Here is a 22,077-nt window from a genome sequence, read left to right as displayed (position 1 = left end):
TTCCCTGATAAGCTACAGGAGTAGGATGGGGTAGGAGGTGGGAGCAACGTTCAAGAAGAAGGGGGCATATGTATACCTATTGCTGATTCCTGTTGATGCATGGCAGAAACCAACATAATATTGTAAAGCAATTATCCTTCAATTAAAAATGAATAAATACAGAAAAAAAAAAAGTCCTAACCTTGAGGTAAAAGCCCAAATGCCAACTGCAGAGGAGCAGTTACTGAATCAGAAGTTGGGAACTTCAAAGGTAAGCAAAGGCCAGGCCCCACTCCCAATTAATCATAATTGGTAGGAGTTGGCCCCCAGTAGGAGTGAGTCTTTTAATCTCCTCACTGATTCTATTGTGCAGCCAGGGGTGAGGATCACTGCAATTCTAAACGAACGAGGGCAAGAGGGGTGCTGACTGCAATGAAATTCGCCAACTTCTCTGAAAACGTCCTGATTTTCATGCGAACTTTCCCAAACTTTAAAATGCTGACAAGTAATTTAAAATGTAAAAATAAACAACCAAATACTTTGGGAGTCAAAGAAGACATGGATAGACGCTCTGTTGGGTGTCAGTTTGTGATCTTCCTTGCAGATCAACCTTCAGTTTGGAGAAACAAACTGATAAAGAGGGAAGTTAAATAACTTGACCAAGAATACACGGCAAGTGAGAATAAAAGTTGGGACTAATATTCAATGTTCCTTCTCTGTTAGATAAAAAACACTTGGAGATAAACTTTGAAGAGTGGGTGCGGCTGTAGGAAGAGAAAGGGCGTTCCGGGCAGAAGGAATCTCCTGAACATTGCCCCAGGCATCCAGCAATCAAGGAAACCTGGCTGTTCCTAAATAGTGCAGAGGGAATTTGGACCTCCTAACGAAGAGAATCAACAACGCATGCGCTTTCCACAGGCGGGGCCGCGGAGGGGCGAGGCAGGTTAAGGACGATGAATTGCGACCTTCGTTTGGCGACGCTCACGACTCCTGCCGTAAAGGCCGGTGTGGCGCGTGCGCGTCTCCTTTCGTGCAGATTCCAGACGCGTTTGCTGTTTTCTCACGGGTGTCGCCAGCGCTGTCGCAATGGTGAAGCTGAGCAAAGAGGCCAAGCAGAGGCTGCAGCAGCTTTTCAAGGGAGGACAATTTGCCATCCGCTGGGGTTTTATTCCTCTCGTGATTTACCTGGGTCAGTGGGAGAAGAACCTGGTAGGAGACGGGAGGGAAGAGGGTGCGGATGCTGAGACTCCATTTTGGCCTGAGGCGTGAGGGAGAAACGCGACCACGCCGAGCACGGCTTTCGAGGCGCTCTGGTCAAGTGTGGTCCGTCTAAGCTGAGTTGGATTCTTGTTTTATCCTCCCCCCAGCCCCCCTCCTTTTTTTTTCTTTCTGGTCTTTAACAAGTCACGTAATATTTCCCGTGCTGTCTGTAAGCAAGAGGTGACCTACTTTTCAGGATTTGGGGGACCTGAAAAGCCCTCATGTGCGTGGACCTGAGGGCCTGATGTGTGTGAAAGTGATTAGTTCACATTTGGACACTAGGTGTGTTTTCGGGAAGGTTATTGTCACCTGTCCTGGTGGGCCTAAGTGGAAAGAGGTTCTAAGCCTCATGGGTATGCCACTGCCTCGAGGCATGATTATGACAGTAATTGGTGGATGCTTCTGCGTCCTCACGTGCAGGTCAAGGTTTTACGCGCGGGGAAACCGAGGCATAGAACAGTTTTGTTCTTCGCTGAAGGCCACACAGCTGTCAAATGGGGGAGCTATGAACTCAAGCAGTGGGCCTCCAAGGCCCATACTCTTAACCACCATGCTGTATTGCGGAAATTTGAAAGTGGTAAGGCTCATATTTTTGCCTAGGGCAGCACCTTGAGACTTTACACCGTTTCTCGCCTGGGGTAGTTTTGTATTTTTAAACTGATTGCCCAGTTCAGGCAGTAGGATGGAGTGGATAGCGTTCCGCCTTTGTCAGTTTGAGCATAGAGTTTGACATTGTGTAAAACTCCGGTTCACATTTCACAATCCTATGATTTTTAATTAGATGCTGCTGCTTGTTTTTGGTTTTATGTTTTTTAGGTGTCATGTCTTTTGTAAGACGCGGTGCATTCACTCAGCCTTGACGGAGCGTTTGATTATGCTGGATATTCCGTAGGCAATTGTGGCTCCCATTTCCCCATGACTTGCAAGCCAACTAATAACCTGGAGATACTAAAGAATGCAGGGCTTAAAAAGACCCTATTCCTCCCTTATTTTGAACTCATTTGGGGGAGGGGGGAGCTGGGTTTGGCTGCACCCTGGTCATGTGAAACTTCCGCTACCAGATACTGAACCTGCACTCCCTGCAGTGGGAGAGCGTATTCTTCACCGCTTCCCGGACTACCCGGGAAGTCCCTACAACACATTTTTTGAAAACGACTTACCTATTTGGCTGTGCCAGTTCTTAGTCGCAGCATGTAGGATCTAGTTCCTTGACCAGGGATGGATCCCTGGCCCCTTGCTTTGGGAGCAGAGAGTCAGCCACTGCACCACCAGGGAAGTACTGCAATTTTAAAAGAAGCATTAATTCCCCAGATTTTAGTAACTCTGTGTAGGTATTGAAAATTAGAGCAAGTAATTAGCCTGCTCTTACAGGCTGTTATTCCCCTCTTTCTCCCTAACTGTCCTCTTCCCCAGCCTTCGCTTAACTGTACAAGGGCCCAGTTTTGCTAGGCAAACACTGGGAGGAGCTGTTCTTCTAGCTAAGGAAGGAAGTTAAGGGGTCTTTAATTCTTCCCCTTCTTTATTCTGTGTCGTTTTTCTACTGTTGTGTATGTTGGGTCCCATTTTAGTCTGCTCCTGCTTTCTTTGTCCGTGTGGATTCTTTGCTCTTCTATAAGTCTTTTTCAGGTACCTTTTCTCCTCTCCTTTTTGAAATTCCTTTTCTGTTGCCAGAAAGCTGCAGCTGGTAGTTAAAATCTGTATAAGGAGGGTTTTGGTCTGAAGAGTAGACAATGCTTTTCTTTTCCACTCTAGAATTATTTTCCTTTTTGTGCACACTGGCTATTTTCTTTTTACTAGGATTACCGGTAATCCTACAGTTTAGTGCTGGTACCCTTGTGTCTAGCTCAGGTGGAGACTGATGTTAAGGCTCTCTTTTTATCTTTCCTTGTTAACCATTGTTTTTTCCTTATACTGCATCTAAGCTTAATTTTAGGTCTGACCTAGTTCCCATGCTTTACTTCTCCATCAGCTCTCAGTAAAACTTTGCAAGTGCATATTGAATTTCTTGTGTAGTTTAGTTTCTTTCTTTCTTTTTTTTTTTTTGTAGTTTAATTTCAAACATAACCTTTTACGGCTTCTGGAAGTACAGTGGGAATATAGTGCTCTAAAATAGGACAGTGACCCGATAAAGCATCTGTTTGGACATTTACCAACAAAAAGATTTTAGTGAGTTACCTGTTGGAAGACAATTCTCCATAGTGTCTTGAATTTCTGCAAATCTTGTGAGCAGAGGCAGTGACCACCCTTTGTTCATGTTTTTAAGGATGTTTGTAGGGTGGACAGCTTTGGAAAATAGTACCAGGGTAAAGGGGAGGCATGCTGTCTCTGCCCCTTATAGAAGATTCTGGTTCCCCAAACACAGGGTCAGGGATCATCTTTCAATGCTGATTAGTCTGATTACAGCTATTGCTTGTAATAAGAGCATTGATTTAATTAACAATAGCTTGAAGTTTTTTTCCCCTCTATCACCAGCCTTTGGTTGCTTTGTAAAGAGAGGTTCATGGGGATAAAATAAGATGTCTTCAATTTTTTTCTTTAAAAAAGTATAATTTTTTACAGAAATAGACTCAAGAGTCACAGAACAACCTCGTGCGGGGTGGGGAAGAATGAGGGGAAGGGATAGGGAGTTTGGGATGGACAGGTATACACTGCTGTATTTAAAATGGATAACCTACTGTACAGCACAGGGAACTCTGCTCAGTGTTATGTGGAAGCCTGGATGGGAGGGAGTTTGGGGGAGAATGGACACATGTATATGTATGGCCGAGTCCCTCTACTCTCCACCTGAAACCAGCACAGCATTGTTAATCAGCACAGCATTTTTAATCAGCTGTATTCCAATAGAAAATAAGTAAGTTTAAAAAAAAAAAAGCTTTAAAAAAAAAGTCTTAGTACTCTTTGTAGTTCTTCATTCAGTTTGATTTGGTAGTTTGTCTTTTTTGTGGGTAATGACTAAGAATGAAAGATAGTGTGTGCTAAGGGCTACTATTATAGGAGTAAGTTAGTTTGTCTTCCCTACTGATTAGTTCTGCACATGATCACATATTCTAGTGAAGATTCAAAACTATTCTGTTGCACAGGTAAATCTAGGTAATTCTGGTAGATGTGGATGTTATTCTAGCTACCAAATACTGATTTAGAAAGAAAACATTGTAAATTTTTTGTCTGCTAGAGTTTTAATTGGTCTTTATTCTCTTTCTTCCCTCTCCCTTTCCCCCAGGATTTAAGAGGGGTGCAGATCCTGGAATGCCTGAACCAACTGTTTTGAGGTACTGCTCTTACAAATAAGCATTGCAGGGCAAATGTTCATATATAAGTACTAAATCATGGCAAACAGAAGAGAAGTAGTGCTAGGTATTGTAATGGAGCTTTATCAGTCAGGTGTAGTTTTGGGCTATTGGAAAATTGCAGCAATTTGCAGACCAGTCTAACTTTCATTATCAGGTAACTGCTTTCTCTCCTCTTCCTAATTTCTGTTTACTGTGCTGTGTTATAACCATAATGAAGCATGTTTTAAAAGGAAAGAACTAATGTATCCTGCTACTTTAAAAGCTGAATGTTCTTAATTCCCATATTCCTGTCTTATCCTTATTAAGATATGTGAAACTTTGTATCATTCTAACAACAGTACAGTTAGAATTGATAGCCCATGTATTTTCCAGTTGTTGATCACTTAGGTTTTTCAGTTTTTTTTTTTTTAGTATTTTAATTAACAATATAACAAACATTTTTATGTGCATAGGTTTTATAGGTTTAGATTTATTTCCTTGTGATAAATTCTCATGGGATTAATAAGTCAGAGTACGGACATTTGTGGCTCTGAAAATGCATTCCTTTCAAATTTCCTTTCTCCAAAACAGCCTTGATGGTGTTGGATAAATACTGGTGAATACATGTACACACACAGCTACACGGAGTATGAGTATTCATATACTCATATGCATGTGTGTGTACATACTTGTGAAAACTGCATGTATGTATGTATGTGTGTGTGTGTGTGTGTGTGAAGGCAGAATCTGGAACAGGAAGAATTGCTCTGTAGAAAGGACTGGTACTCATAGCACTGGGATGAGTAGCACCCCTGCATGGGTGCTGTGGAATTCCACCTTGACCTTCTGTCTTCCAGACATTTCTTGTGGATTGTCCTAACAGACTTTTTAGTGCTATTCTAGATCTGTTTCTTCACACTCCTAATCTAAGCTACTACTTTCTAGAATGGTCATATCACTAACAGTCATTTGTAGTGTGTCAGCCACTGTGTTAAGTGCTTTATATACAGCATCTCTAGTTGTTACTTCAGTCCTTCAGAGCTGATCATACAGTCAGTGGGTGGTTGTGTATGTCTGTCTCGAAGGCCTGTACACTTTCCACTGGGTCGTGTGGCCTCCCGCAGATAATATGATATGCTACTTTACTTAGCACAGTGCCATCTGATATGAATTTCCTCCACCTTCTCTGCCTTGCCAGTCTCTCCTTTTCTCAAAGCAAGGTTTTTTTCTTCTTCGGGGTACTGCCAAATGTGCCGTCTACATGTCCATTTATGCTGTTACTCTTTACTGATAAAATTCTTCAATGAACGGTCTTCACTCCCTGCTTCCTTTCTTCACTTCCCTCTTTTTTGAATCTTTTGTGGTAAAGCCTCTTAAAACTGCTTTCAGAGGTCCCCATCAAGCTTTTTTTTTTTTAGTTTTTACTCTTTGAACTATCAGTTTTCTTTTTTGTAAAATGGGGACTCAGGTAATGTGTCTGCTACTGAGTAGCTGATTGACCTTAGGCCAGTTACTTCCTAAGGGAAACAGTACCTTAGGAAATACTATCAGAGATGGGACTACCTGGTCAAGCTGTGTGAACATTTTTCAAGGACTGAAAATTATCATCAAATACTTCTTTCCAAGAGGCTGTTAACCTAAGATGAAGTTTCATTTTTTATAAGTTTATAATATCTGATTTATAAGATTGTCCTGAGAATTGAATAAGATTATTGTATGTAAAGTATTAACAGTGCTTGACACATAATGTATGAGCAATAAACTTAATAATGATAATTTTTAGCCTTTCTCTGTCATGTCCTTCACCCCACTTTTCTTCTGTGAAAACTAGGCTCTAGCTACATGATACTGTGTGTGAATCTCAGAATAAACTGTATTTTTTCATGCCTTTGTCTGTATGCTTGTTCTTTGTCTGCCTGGAATGCTTCTTCCCTCAGTTTCCACTAGATGAAAACCTACCTTTAGAAAAGCTCAATCTCAAATTTATCACTTCTTCCTTAACTCTTCCACCTAGCAGAAACTGCTCCATTTTTTGTGTTCTGTGTCTCATTCTCTGCTTTGTATTATGCTTGTTGCTTGTTTTCATTCGTTTTGTCCTGTGAGTACCTGAAGTAGCTGCCAGATACTTGGGGAGCACTTTGAAAGTGCTGAATTAACTTAATTAAAGGATCCTAACTTCTTTGTGGTGTTGGGACAGGAATTGATATAGCGTTTCTTCTTGTACAGTTTTTAGACTGGACCTGCATGCTGGGAAACAGCATTTTGTGCCCCAGGTGATACAGAACCCAGAAGTGGGGATAGATGTGCCCTTCTGTTGTATTGGCTTCAAATATCCCACCAAGAGTTGGCCCTTCAAAGTGAGGGCCCCCCCCCCCCCCCCCCACTTTTTCATGTCCTTATCGTCATCTCAGTGCTCCTCTCCTTTCTGGTGGTGGTGATCATTCTTTTCTGTCATTAGGGACATTTTCTGATTTCTTTCCCGGGGTATTTGTGATACAGGAAGGAAATGAGTGCTGAAAAGGGTTATCCTGTTACAGAATTTCATATACTATGCTGCTTATACTGACTAAAGAGGTCTTCCTGGGTTGCCTCATCTGTACCCTGAAAGAAATAGACTTGTATTTGTCAGGGTTTTCAGTAATGTAAATGTTTTATTAATGTAAAACTCAGGAATATAAAGTTTATTGTTTATATATAAATTTATTTATATAGTACTTATGAAAATAATGTAGTTCAAGATTTACTGGTGTATTTTCCTTGTTAAGTTGTTGGATTCCTTGGGATTAGGTCCCCATTCATCGGTGTCCATCCTCTTTCATACAGGATGGTTCTGTGTATTAGGTTGTTTGATGTAAATGCCTTATTCAAAATGCAGTATTTGGTGAATAAGGGGCAAAACATTATTTAGGCAAAATACATGAATATTAACTAACTGGGAGAATGTTGTTCCCATTATCTGTATAAGACCAAGGAAGATTTTCTTTTCTGTTTATCTTAGATGCTCATTACCAATGGGGAAGAGACCTTGATAAATGAATATTTTGTTTTCATATCTTAACTGTATGCAAATATACTTGGGATTTAATGGGAGATTTTAATACACTTTTGAAAATTGAAAATAAGTACATGTTGGTTTGCTTTATACACAAAAGGGAAATACTTTCTAAATACAAACTTAACAGAATGCTCTATTGTCATTTCATAATGCAATTTTATTTAAGTTGACTTACTAGAAACTACATTTTTAATCAACAGGGCTGAGAAATAAAACACATCTTGTCTCCTTCCTGTATCTAACAAGGATATACCTTTATTTTCTGGTTTCATCAATCCTTCATGTCACTCTTTTGATTGACCTCAATTTATGTTTTCCTTTTTGTTTATAATAGGTAACTACAATTAAAAGTAATAAAATTGTATTTCTTTAAATAGGTCTCTGATTTTTTTACTCAGTGAGATTGATTCTTCTGCTAATTCTGAATTTGATGGTTGAGTAAACATGAACATAAATGTATAAAATCTTCTAGTTCTTAAGCTGTGTTTGAGAAGTTTTTACTTTGGGGTTTAATTTGTTTCTCCTCTTCACAAACATTTTAGCTTACTTTGGGGATAAAGGACTGTTTGGTCATCTGGTTTTGGAAGCAGTCAATGCAGAGGAACAACGTGGAAGGTGTGCTCTCTGTCTGGGATAAGAGATGGGACATCGTTCAGACGGTCACCAATTGGATGGCACAGGGCTCTTACTTCTCAGATGCATCTGTTGCAGAGTGGAACCTCTACTGACTTATTTATTATAGACTGTATGAAAATAAATGTTTTTAACAATGTTATGTCTTGAGTCCTTTTTGAATGGAACCTAATAGGACTGTCAGGTAAAAATTTAGCCATTTGGTACTTTTTCAAAACAGGGATCTATGTGTCTAGATACTTTGGAAAAGAAGAACATTTCCAAGTTAATTCATGTCTGTTCACTTAACAAATGGATTCTAGTTTCCCTTTGCAGTGAATTAATAACTCCTTTTGAGATGTTCTGAGGTAGTAAAAGGAGAGAGAGCTCTCTGTGACATACTGGGCCCTAACTTCCAGGGGTGACGTTCTGATGAAATAGGATTCTTTGGCTGTGTTGGCAGGGCATGAGAATGGCATTGGAGGCTTATATGTCTGATTTGTGAGTTAAATGTGAGTCTTAAGATTTCCCTCACTAGGAAGCTGGAGGTGGCTGAGCAGAAGCCCATGGAGAGCTACGCAGAACAGTAGTACTTCCTATTTTCTGATAAAGGCGTTTATGGGAACTAATTCAGTTCTATGTTGTGGTTTCCTGGGACTTTATCTGTATTTGAAGGCACCCCTCACCTCCCTTTTTCTTAAACTTAGCTTCTGTAATTCTAACAAAATAGATCTATTTATTTATTTTGGGGAATTGTAATTACAGGAAAGTAGGCTTGAAACAAGAGATGACACATTGGATTGAATGTTTTAAACGTCTGGGTCAGAGAAGGATCATGAATGTAATCTCAGGTAACTGGAGCAATCATTACCAGAAATTTCCTCCTTATTTCTAATGTAAAGCCCTCTTGGTGATTTAAACCTATTTTCTCAAGTTTTGTTATCTTTGCCATGGAGATGTGGACTATTTTGGAAGCTTACTGCATAAGGGAATTTTAAAGAGGAATTCTTGAGAGCTAACTGCAGGGAAATCATTTCTGGTATGTACTTAATGTAATTGCTTTAATATTTCATGAATCTGAGCACGTATGCTTTTGCTAAGAGCTCTGACTAGCTTTTAAATCCCCTAGAATTGCTTACAATTGTGGCTGCCGCCTTCTACACCCCCATTCTTTCTACTAAATGGGTTGTCAGTGAATTTTTGTTAGTATTTTGGTACACATTTTTCTTTTTCACTCAGGCTTCCTAGAACTTGAGAAAATAAAGCTATGGCAAGTGCCCAATTTGATAAAATACTTACATGGATAAGAAACGTAAGTGGTTTTGTACTTTAGGAGCTAACTTGTAGCTGTTTATAAAACCTGCAAATATTTTTGAAGTAAGAAATTGGGAATTAAGTAGAAAGGGACTAGTTCCTAGTTCTCATATCTGAGGAAGCTAAGGAACAGAATTTAAGCATTTGTTCAAGGCACAGGATAAGAACTGAGACTAAGTCTACACTTTAAAGTTTATTTCTGAAGGTTTGTGAAATGTTTATAATTAAGCTCCTACATTTTATTGAACTTTAGATTTTAGGACAGTGCAGTCCTGTTGAGCAAACAGGAGTCTGTTCTGTGTTAAACACTAGAGAGTCCTTACAAATACGATGGTTTCTTTTTATTATTTTTAAAAAATTTTAGAAGTTGGAGTATAGTTGGCAATGTTGTGTTAAATTTTTGCTGTGCAATAGATTATTTCTGACCTTAATTTGGCTTAGACAAACCCTGAGCTGACAGGACCTGATTTGAGTCCTGGTCCTGCTACTTAGTTCCTACTGCCCTTCATAGAGAAATCACTTACTCTTTAGACTGGAGTTTCTTCCACAAAATAGGGATAATACTTGTCTTAATGCATTAGTCCCTGCTGCTGCTAAGTTGCTTCAGTCGTGTCCGACTCTGTGCCACCCCATAGACGGAAGCCCACCAGGCTCCCCTGTCCCTGGGATTCTCCAGGCAAGAACACTGGAGTGGTTGCCATTTCCTTCTCCAATGCATGAAAGTGAAAAGTGAAAGTGAAGTTGCTCAATCATGTCCGACTCTTAGCAACCCCATGGACTGCAGCCCACCGGCTCCTCCATCCATGGGATTTTCCAGGCAAGAGTACTGGAGTGGGGTGTCATTACCTTCTCTGGCGTTAGTCCCTAAACCACAAGAATACTGGAGTGGGTAGCCGTTTCCTACTCTGTGATTGGCATAGCTGATCCTAAACTAGCAATCCTAGTCATAGAAGCTTGTTAGCAAAGCACATTTTCAGCTCTTCCTGGATCAGAAATGGGATGACCTCCCATGATCTGTGTGTTTTAATTAGCAGTCCATGGGGTCGCTAGGAGTCGGACACGAGTGAGCGACTTCACTTTCACTTCTCACTTTCATGCATTGGAGAAGGAAATGGCAACCCACTCCAGTGTTCTTCCCTGGAGAATCCCAGGGACAGGGGAGCCTGGTGGGCTGCTGTCTATGGGGTTGCACAGAGTCGGACACAACTGAAGCAACTTAGCAGCCTCAGCAGCAGCAGCATTGTTTTTAATTAAACTTGTTATCTGAGATAGCTATAGAATTCAATACAGTGTAAGAATCCATATAGAAAGATCCCTGTACTCCTTACCTAGTTTCCTCGAGTGGTAGCATCTTGTAAGACTGATTTCAAGATATTGATGTTGATACAGTCAGAACCTTTCCATTATCACAGGCATCCCTCAGATTACCTTTTTAATAGCTAACCTCCCTCCCTCACACCCTTGGCAACTAGTAATCTATTGTCCATTTCTATGGTTTTTCTCATTTCATTTTCGTAGGTAAGAAAGTTACATAAATGGAATCATACAGTAAGTAACCTTTTGGGATTGGCTTTTTTCCACTCACTGTAATTCTGTGTAGATGGGTTGAGGTTTTGTGTTTATTCAGTTTATTCCTTTTTATTGCCGAGTAGTCCATGGTGTGGATATAGGTAGAGGACATTTGAGTTGTTCCCAATTTTTAACTATTATGAATAAAGTTGCTATGAGCATTTGTGAACATCTCAAATGAACATGTGAACATGTTTGTGCGATCGCTCTGTATTTTAAAAAGCCCTGTCATGACGGTACAACTCAGATTTGTGAATACTGTCTTAGGCTTGCAGTAACCTTCTTGCTTCCCAATAGGCATTAAAGTCTTGCCTATCATATCCAGAGTGATCCTTTTAAAAGTAAGATCACATCACATCCTGATCAAAACTCTCCAGTGGTTTCCTGTCTCACTGAGAATAAATGCCCAAATCCTTTCTATGACTACAAAACAGCTGGTTTTATGTGCCTTTGATCTGTTACTCACCTAGGATCCTTCATGTTCACTTGCACTCTTGCTATTTTGATTTCTTGTCCTTCAAAAAGGCCAGGCATGTTCTCACTTTGGAATTTGAGTTAGCTATTCTCTCTCCTGGAATTCTTTTTCCTGGGGCTTCCCTGGTGGCTTAGAGGTTAAAGTGTCTGCCTGCAGACAACCCAGAGACGAACCCGGAGACCTGGGTTCGATCCCTGGGTCAGGAAGATCCCCTGGAGAAGGAAATGGCAACCCACTCCAGTATTCTTGCCTGGGAAATCCCATGTACGCAGGAGCCTGGTGGCCTACAGTCCACGGGGTCACAAAGAGTCGGACACGACTGAGCCTTTGATCTGTTACTCACCTAGGATTCTTCATGTTCACTTGCACTCTTGCTATTATGATTTCTTGTCCTTCAAAAAGGCCAGGTATGTTCTCACTTTGGAATTTGAGTTAGCTATTCTCTTCCCTGGAATTTTTTTCCCAAGATTTCCATGTGTGTGGCTTTATTCTATTCTCTGCCCAAATGCCATTTTGATAGAGACGACTTCTCTGATCCTTATGTAAAATAGCAAACTCCACACCAATCTTGTCACTCACTGTCTTTTTTAAATTTTATTTTTTAAAAATTGAAGTATGGTTGATTTACAATATTAATATTAATTAATATTAATTAATAATTAAAATGTTAGTTTCAGGTGTACCACAAAGTGATTCAGTGTTCATACACACACACACACACACATATATATGATTCTTTTCCATTATAGGTTATAAGATATTGAATATAGTTATCTGTGCTATGTAGTATGTCTTTGTTTATCTATTTTATATATAGTAGTGTGTATCTATTAATACCAAACTCCTAATTTATCCCTCTTTGGTGACCATAAGTTTATTTTCTATGTAAGTCTATTTCTGTTTTGTAAATAATTTATATCATTTTTTTGATGCTATGAGTAAGTGATATGATATTTGACTTTGTCTGATTCTGATTATTAGTATAATAATCTCTGGTTCCATTCACATTGCTGCAAATGGTATTTCATTTTTTTATGGCTGAATGGTATTCATGTGTGTATGTGTCCATTCATCTGCCAGTGGACATTTAGGTTGCTTCCCTATCTTGGCTAGTGTAAATAGTGCTGCTGTGAACATTGGGGTGTGTGTATCTTTTTGAATTAGAGTTTTTATTTTTTTCAGATCTATGCTCAGGAGTGAGAGTACTGGATCATATTTAGCTCTATTTTTATTACATAAGGAACCTCCATACTGTTCTCCATAGTAGCTATGCCAGTTTACATTCCCATCAACAGTGTAGGAGGCATCCCTTTTCTCCACGCCCTCTCCAGCATTTATTGTTTATAGATGTTGGCCATTCTGACTGGTGTGAGTTGATACCTTCATTGTATATAGTTTTGATTTACATCTCCCTGTTAAGTAGTGATATTGAGTTTCTTCATGTGGCCACCTGCATGTCTCGTTGGCCCATTCTCACCTTTCACCTTGTCTTCAAAGAAATTTTATCCACCTGATTTTCTATATATATATGTGTATAGTCTTATCTCACTTCGAAAATGCAAACTACATAAACACAGGATATTTGTATGTATTTTTAGAGGCTAGCACAGGTCCTGACATGTAGTAGATGTTCGATAAGAATGAATGGGTGAATAACATTATATGTGTTAAGTGTAAAATGCTTTGAGAACCGGAAACTTACAAATTTTAAAGGTCCAGTATTACAATAAAAAAAGAAAACAAAAACCAAAACAAAACAAAAAAAAAGAAATAAAGGTCCAGTATTATTCTGTGTTATTCATAATTGGTAAAAAAGCCTTCATAAAAGATGACATCAAAAGATGTTGGGGGGAGATGATATGATAGAGGGAACGTTTACTATGACTTGGCACTTTTTTCACTTAGTCACCACAACAATGCTATGAAGTAGGACATTAACTCCATTTTACAGATGAAACAGATTTGGGTCATTTTCCCCAAATCACAGAGAAAACTTGTTTTTGAACCCATGTCTGCTAACTAAAAGCTTATGATGTTGTTATTGATATGTGCCACCATTAAAAGTAATTTATACAACTAATAAAATGGTGTAATAGACATTTACAGCAACCACAAAATATTAACATTCCAGGTTCCATAAAGAGGGCCCATCTACTTCATCCAATATCCAGGGCTGTATTCACAATAGGACATAGAGTAGTCAAATTCACATCACAAATGTAATTTACTTGAAATTATTATGCCAGCTGTAGTAAACTAAATGTTTATTTTTGTTATATTTCCTTGAATAGCCTATGTTTCTATTGAGGTATGTTTTACATACAGTAAAATGAGCATATCTTAAGTGTACAGTTTGGTGAGTGGTGCCAGTTTTGTATACCCTGTAACCACCATGCCAAGGTAGGGGCCAGGATCTCCTTGAACCTGGGATCCTTAGTGTATCACACATGGTAGGTGCTCAGCAAATGCTTTTGAATTAAATGATAAACTTTTTTAAGGTTGATCTAGAAACTGTATGCTGCTGCTGTTGCTAAGTCGCTTCAGTCGTGTCTGACTCTGTGCGACCCCATAGACAGCAGCCCACCAGGCTCCGCTGTCCCTGGGATTCTCCAGGCAAGAACACTGGAGTGGGTTGCCCTTTCCTTCTCTAATGCATGAAAGTGAAGTCGCTCAGTCGTGTCCGATTCTTAGCGACCCCATGGATGGGTAGCCTACCAGGCTTCTCCATCCATGGGATTTTCCAGGCAAGAGTACTGGAGTGGGGTGCCATTGCCTTCTCCAAGAAACTGTATAGGGAAGTTTGAATTGATGTTCTCTTTCTTTCCTGTAAGAAGCAAAGATGTGTGTATAGTCCATGGGGTGACCCACGAAGAGTCGGACATGTCTGAGAAACAGCAATGACAGTCTTAGAATTTTACTGAAAACTGGGATGATGAATAAAAGGTCCTGCAACACATTCTGTTACATCAAAAAGAGTCCAGAAGATAAGGAAAAGGGCATGGAGACAGAGAGGAAGAAATATATTTTTTTCTGAAAAAAAAAAAAAAAAAAAAAAACAAAAAAAACAACAAAAAAAACCAACTGCCACTAACAGGAAGTGAGCTAAGAAATGTCAGCAACTCCCTCATGTTCCCTAATGTCTACTGAGGAGGAGACTATGAACAAGAAAGAAGCTCCTAGAGAGCAAAATTAGAGGTCCCAGGGTTTCCGTGGAAGTAGAACTGAAAGCCCCAGATACTGCCAGGAAGGGAAGTCTGTTTCTGCCCCTATATCATCCTATATTGCTACAGACCAGTGACCACTAGGTTTTCCTCTCTCCCTTTTTTTGAATGGCAATTTTAATGCTATTTTCTTGCTCCTATTCTGCCTTTGTATATTGGATAAGTTGGGGGTGGTTAACTCTTTAAGCTCTTAGGTTGCTCTCCCCTGGAGGGCACTTCAGTCCAGGTGGGAGGTGCACATTTCCCAGAATTCCCGACCTATACCTTGGTTGCAATATCTAGATGAGGCTTGAGAATTAGTATGTATGAATATTTGGTCAGCAAAAGTGGACATGTCAGAGAATCAAAAATTTATTTTCTGTTTCTCAAATTGTGATATGTAGCTGCTTGTTGCAATCAATCTAAAAGGCTCCCATACTTATTGGCAGTTAGGTGTAACTCTGACTAACAATCTGATAATTGAGATAGAAGCAGAAGTGTTGTGTGGTACTTCTGGGAAGTCTCCGTAAAAGGGAAGTTTGTTTCTTGGATCTGAAATCACTGGATTACAGCTGACCATAAGGTTAAAGGCCATGCCCGAGGAATGATTGAGTGGTATGCTCTTAGGAATCTAGCAGGTCTCTGTAACTAATGAAAAGACCCATTTTGCTCACACTTTCATTGACTCATGTGTTATCAAATTTTCTGGTCTTTCTAAACAGAGAAGGTATTGTTCTTTATGTTAGCATTTTTTTTTTAAATGAGTGAGGTAAGCACCTTTTCATATTTTAAAGAATCATTTATGTTTCCTTTAGCCCGTTTTTCTGTTGGAGTATTGATCTTTTCCATACTGATTTACAGGCACTTTATATTTTAGGGAAGTTTTATCTGTGATATTAGTTGTAGATCTTTTCTCCCAAGTTTTCATTTGTCATTTGATTTAGCTTAATGACCATCCTTGCCATGTAGAAGTTTTGAATTATATTAATTAGATCATTGACTTATAAAAATGCCATTTGGATATTATTTCATACTCACAAAGTCTTTTTCTCTCTTGTGGTTGGAAAAAAATATTTTCCTAAGGTTTCCTTGGTATATGTTTTTTGATTCTTACTTGTTTGTTAGGAAACATCGTTTTTACTTTTTAATTAAAAATATTATTTTTGTACAACTTTAAAAGGTTATACTGCATTTATAGTTTTTACAGAATATTGCTGTTATATACTGTGTATTGTAACATCCTTGTAGTCAACAATTTGTACTTCCAAGTCCCAACCCCTGAATTATCCCTTCCTTCAACAGGCAACCACTAGATTGTTCACTCTGTCTGTGAGTCTGCATTTTTTTTGTTACATTCACTATTTTGCTGTATTTTTTAGAGTCCACCTATAAGTGATATCATATTGTATTTGTCTTTCTCTGACTTACTTCACTTAGAATAATGCCCTCCAAGTCTATCCATGTTGCTGCAGATGGCAAAATTTCTTTTTTTATGGTTGGGTAGTGTTCCACTGTATGTGTGTGTGTGTCTTTGTGTTTGTTTATATGTATATATACCATATCTTTATCTTTTGGTATATTTTGGTTTACATTTTATATTTTATTCCATTTGTAATTTATAACTAAAATGGTTTCTCATTTTACTTCACCACAACTTCTCTTAATGATTTTATTACTACCCTGACTTCAGGTTCCAGGGAGGAGATAAGATCAAGTAGATCTTACCTAAAATAGTTAGGATCAACTGGAGACATAGAAGGTGAAATGAAACAAGAAGAGGTTTTTGTAACAAATTGCGAAAGGATCACATTAGTTTCTTGGAGTCATACCCTCTCCTGCCTTTGGACCTCAGCAAATGCTTGTTAATTCTCCCTCTCTGTTCCTGCTCCCTCCCAATCCTCCCCATTTTCCTGACTTTCTTACCATAAGGGCAAGGGCCTGGTTGATTTGTTTGGTGTTATATCCCTAACACCTGGACTAGTACATGGTACATAATGAGGTCTCAATATTTGGTAAGCTCAGAAGTAGAAAGAGGAGAGTGAAAAAGTTGGCTTAAAGCTCAACATTCAGAAAACGAAGATCATGGCCTCTGGTCCCATCACTTCATGGCAAATAGATGGGGAAACAGTGGAAACAGTGTCAGACTTTATTTTTTGGGGCTCCAAAATCATTGCAGATGGTGACTGCAGCCATGAAATTAAAAGACGCTTACTCCTTGGAAGAAAAGTTATGACCAACCTAGACAGCATATTCAAAAGCAGAGACATTACTTTGCCAACAAAGGTACGTCTAGTCAAGGCTATGGTTTTTCCAGTGGTCATGTACGGATGTGAGAGTTGGACTGTGAAGAAGGCTGAGCACTGAAGAACTGATGCTTTTGACCTGTGGTGTTGGAGAAGACTCTTGAGAGTCCCTTGGACTGCAAGGAGATCCAACCAGTCCATTCTGAAGGAGATCAGCCCTGGGATTTCTTTGGAAGGAATGACGCTAAAGCTGAAACTCCAGTACTTTGGCCACCTCATGTGAAGAGTTGACTCATTGGAAAAGACCCTGATGCTGGGATGGATTGGGGGCAGGAGGAGAAGGGGACGACAGAGGATGAGATGGCTGGATGGCATCACTGACTCTATGGACGTGAGTCTGAGTGAACTCTGTGAGTTGGTGATGGACAGGGAAGCCTGGTGTGCTGTGATTCATGGGGTTGCAAAGAGGCGGACACAACTGAGCGACTGAACTGAACTGAACTGAAGAAGTAGAAATGCATAGAATGTTAATTGCCTACCCAAAATCCATTTCTGTGTAACCTCTGAATTTCTGCTCAGCTCTGTTCTCCAGTTTCCTGGAGTCTAACTTGCCCTGTGTTCATACAACTCAGGACCAAGGATCTGAGAAGTTTCTATAGATTCACTATTGGAGGCATTTTTAATGAGATGTATATGCAAGAAGCAGATACTGCTCTGATGTGAGGAAAAAAGTTTTGTAATAGTATGTGTTTACTGTCTTGAAGAACTCCCTCCTCTGTGATATATTTAATGCTGAGTATCTTTTAACAGGAACATTCTCCAAAATTTAATTTTTTTCTTTTGCTTTTTTGGGTCTTTAAGTAATAGATTGAAGGAAAGTAAATAAAATACCTAAGATTATGCATTTACATTATTTCTCATATTGATGAGTTGTTTAAGTGGCCTGTGGATCAACTTACATGCAATTAGAGCAAATAGTGGAACTATTGTCATTTTTATTATCGTCTTTCCCTTCCTCATTACTGTTATTTAAAATAAAGTCTCTATTTTAAAACACCACCATTCTTCACTTGTATGTCTTAGAGTACCAATTTCGAACCTCAGTAATTTGCTTCTCTGCATTATGTATTGTATTTCCAGATTATCATGTTGAATGGTAATCTGTAAGGGCTAACAGTTGAATTGCATTATGTTAATTTGCATATCCATTTGCTCAGTGTCCAGAGTTTGAGGGACTGAGATACAGGGTGAGCACCTTAAAAAAAATTTTTTTTAACTTTTTATTTTGTATTGGAGTTAGCTGATTATGTTTTTGATAGTTTCAGATGGACAGCAAAGGAACTCATCCATACAGGTGAGCACCTTTTTGGTGGAGGGTCTGAGACCAAACTGGGAGAGTGGTCAGTCCAGTAGGGGTCTTGAACTTGAAGAAGAGTGCAGTGGTTTGGCTTCTGGACTCTGGATGTGGAGAGGGTGGAGGCTTTGAAAGGAGGAGATTTAAATTGTCCAGACATTCTTCCGCCTAATTTTAAACCTAATTTTTAGTTATGGACTGTCTTCAACATCCTAATACACCCATTGTAAGTTGAAAATAAGAAAAAAAATGCATTTAATATGCCTAACCTACCAAGCATCATAGCTTAGCCTAGCCTGCCTTAAATGTGTTCAGAACACTTATGGTTGGACAAAAATCATCTAACACAAAGTGTTGAATATCTGATGTAATTTGTTGAGTATGGTATTGAAAGTGAAAAACAGAACAGTTGTGTGGGTGTGGAATGGTTGTAAGTGTATTAGTTGTTTGTTGTCACTATCAGGTGGCTGGGAGCTGAGGCTCCCTTGCTGTCCAGCATGACGAGAGAACATTGTACCACATTTCACTAGCCCAAGAAAAAATCAAAATTCTAGCTAGATATGGTTTCCACTGAAGGTGTCTCGCTTTCACACCATTATAATGTCAAAAACTCAAGTTGAACCATTGTTAAGTCAGAGACTGTCTAATTTTATTATGTAGATGTTTATTACCAGGTAAGTTTTAGTTAAATATCACTCTTATCCAGCTGTTTCCCTTATTAGAAAAATAATTTTGTTTAGGGTAAAGGAGAAGAAAAAGGTAAATAACAGAGTATCTTTCCAAAAAGATTTTAGATGACTCATTTTCTTCTATTTTTTTTCTCTTTCCATGAGTCAGTGTGGATTTATTTTATTGATCTGTCTTCAAATTCATTAATTTGTGTTTTCTGTTGTGCTGATAAATTATTAGTTTCTGATATTGAACTTTTCATTATTAGATGTCGGCTTGATTTCTTTAAAAATAAAGATTCCAGTTCTCTGTTGATGTACTCCCTCTTGTTATCTTCAGTGTCAGTCAATTTCTGTTTTACTTTACATGTTAATTATAGTTATTTTGAAGTCATTTCTGCTACCTTCAGTATCTGGAGCATCTCTTCACTCGAACGCTTGGCTATTAGTCTCTTTACCTTGATTCTTTTCCCCTGGTAATTTTTTATTTCATGTGTGAAAATAAAGGAAACCTCATTTAAAATGGAATCAGGAAGACTTGAAGGGGGAAGCTCTCACCCACATATCACTCCCCACAGCTTACAGATCCCAGTTGGAAGAAAGAATTCCTTCTGACCCGTCAACAACAAGCTGTCTACTGCCTACAGCCAATAAAGAACTTCCACAGCCCTCACTAGTTTTTCCTAAAAGCCTAGTAAAGGCCCACCTTTCCCTACAGACTTGCCTGTGGTGCACCCTGTAGTTTTGCATGTTCTGAGCTGCAATTCTTCTGCTCTTCCCGAAAAAGCTCATTTTCCAACTGGCTGTGTTTTTTTGTTTTTGTTTTTGTTTTTAACACAAGCTAGATATTGTGGATAGTATTTGTAGAAGCTCTAGATTGTATTATCTTCTAAAAAGTGTTGAATTTTGTTCTTCTTCTTGTTCAGTCGCTCAGTTGTGTCTGACTGTTTGTGACCCCATGGACTGCAGCATGCCAGGCTTCCCTGTCCTTCACCATCTCCTGGAGCTTGCTCAAACTTATGTCCATTGAGTCAGTGATGCCATCCAACCATCTCATCCTCTGTCATCTCCTTCTGCTTTCTATCTTTCCCAGCATCAGGGTCTTTTCCAGTGAGTCGGCTCTTGGGATGAGGTGACCAGAGTATCGAAGCTTTCAGCTTTAACATCAGTCCTTCCAATAAATACTCAGGATTGATTTTCTTTTTAGGACTGACTAGAATTTTATTCTAGCCGTCAAGTTACTGGCAAATCACCTTCATTCTGATGAGGATTGGGTTTAGATTATTATGGTTGGTTTATTTCAGTTTTGACCTTTCTCCCAGGGTGTAGCCTTTATACCTAGAGCATGATCTTTTTTGGTGACTCATCTGCAAGTTTGGGATCCAATATCCCTCTACTGTGGCTCTTAGGTGGCTGGAACTCCATCTTCCCAGCACTGTGCTGCCTCTTAAACCTCTTCCCAGCTGTCCAGTATCTCAACAGTTATTCTCTTCTAGGACTTGAAAGTCTCACCTTTTGCTCATACAGCTTGGAGCCAAGGATGTGGGAAGAATTTCTATAAAATTTCCAGTTCTTGTTCTGAAGTTCTCTCCTGTCACTTCCCCCACCCAGCCCCTGACCTCTGAATCCTGACCACCATGGCAACCTCTGTTTCCTCTGTCCTTTGTAATGCAACTTTCTTCTTGAACTCAACTTCCTGAGCAGCGTAAATGTGAAGCTCCTTTTGCTTTCCTTCCTTCAAGTACTAGTTCTGTTTTAATTGCTGTCCAATCCTGAAAATTGTTATTTTATGCATTTTGTCCTGAATATGTCAGTAAGTCTAAGCCTAGTATCAACTGTTCTGTCATGGATGAACTGTGAGTCCCAGACTTTGATTGTTTAATTGACCCAGTGGTCAATGAGAGCTGGAGTTAGCAGATATTCTTGGCTTAATTTTATTTTATTTTTTCCTTTTCTTTCTTTAAATAAAAAGGGGCTCTAATTAACAGTTTTGATGTGAGTGGGTAGCTAGATTATAAGAATTTTCAAATGCTTTGAAGAAAGCTCCCATGAGTTATTTTACTTGAAAAGGTCTTCATAGAACTATTAGTTTACTTTTTTCTTAAAGAGAAAGACTCCTCTCTGAAAGGCTATAGCTGTAGGAAATTCAGCATATGTTAATCCTTTCTAAAGAACTTGGTTGGAAAAAAAGTATAATTACTGTGGCTTTGCCTTCTGATTGGCCTTTCTTTCTGATTAGATCAGGAAATGCCTAGAGTATTTGTAGATCTAAAAAAGATGACAAATGAAATAGATCTAATCTTGAAATAAGTTTCTGATGTACAACAAACTAGGACACATTAGGTTAAATCTAAAAGTCTTTTTTAACGTTCTGTAATCTGAGATTACTATGTTTTGAAGGTTTAATTCTAGCAATTGACATCTTTGCAGGTGACAGTGTAAATCACAGAGCTTAAAATTTCCTGGATACAGATTTACTTAAAATTGCTCCATGACTATCAAGCTACTTTCACATGGTGGAGAATGCCAACTGTATTCCTTTCTGCAAAAGCAGAGGTTCCTCTTAAAAGTCATTGGATGATAGGGCCTTCACAGTAAGCTAGTACAGTGTCCTCTGTGGCAGCTTCTAAAGTGGCTTCCAGTGATTTCCAGCCTCCTAGTAGTGATGCCTGTATTAGTTCACTTAGAGCTGCCATAACAAAATACCACAGACGAGGCAGCTTAAACACAGAAATATATTTTTTCACAGTTCTGGAGGGTGGAAGTCAAGATCAAGGTGTTGACAGATTTGATATCTCTCATATGGCTTTCTTCTTGCCTTTTAGATGACTGTCTTCTTACTCCATCTTCACAGGGCCTTTCCTCTGCCTGTGAGTCCCTGGTATCTCTTCCTGTTTTCATAATGATTCTAGTCATTGGATTAGGGCTACTCTCAGGACCTAATTTAATCTTATTACCTCTTTAAAGTCCCTATCTCCTAATACAGTCACATTCTAAGATAATGAAATTGGAATTTAAAGATATGGATTTTATGGTGACTCAACAATGCCCTTGTGTAATCCTTTCCCCATGAGTGTGG

General features: G+C 39.0%; 1 protein-coding gene across 4 annotated transcripts in view; it reads left to right on the top strand.

Annotated features, from left to right (window-relative positions):
* Window positions 1–293: 293 nt before the first annotated feature.
* TOMM7 (translocase of outer mitochondrial membrane 7) overlaps window positions 294–22,077 on the top strand; it is a 45,124-nt gene continuing 23,340 nt past the window's right edge. The window contains exons 1-4 of one of the 4 annotated variants that reach the window (XM_055589980.1): window positions 325–1,168; window positions 1,660–1,816; window positions 4,460–4,508; window positions 8,106–8,338. In XM_055589980.1, coding sequence (XP_055445955.1) covers window positions 933–1,168; window positions 1,660–1,816; window positions 4,460–4,507 — 441 coding nt within the window. In that variant the 5' untranslated portion in view covers window positions 325–932 and the 3' untranslated portion in view covers window position 4,508; window positions 8,106–8,338. Of the gene's footprint in view, window positions 1,189–1,659; window positions 1,817–4,459; window positions 4,509–8,105; window positions 8,339–22,077 lie in introns of those variants that run through there. The other 3 variants (XM_055589983.1, XM_055589981.1, XM_055589982.1) reach the window with 3 other exon arrangements.

Source organism: Bubalus kerabau, chromosome 8 (assembly GCF_029407905.1).
Source record: "Bubalus kerabau isolate K-KA32 ecotype Philippines breed swamp buffalo chromosome 8, PCC_UOA_SB_1v2, whole genome shotgun sequence".
NCBI lineage: Eukaryota > Metazoa > Chordata > Mammalia > Artiodactyla > Bovidae > Bubalus > Bubalus kerabau.
The sequence above is the reverse complement of the archived record's forward strand: the minus strand, read 5'-3'. Positions and strand labels throughout refer to the sequence as shown.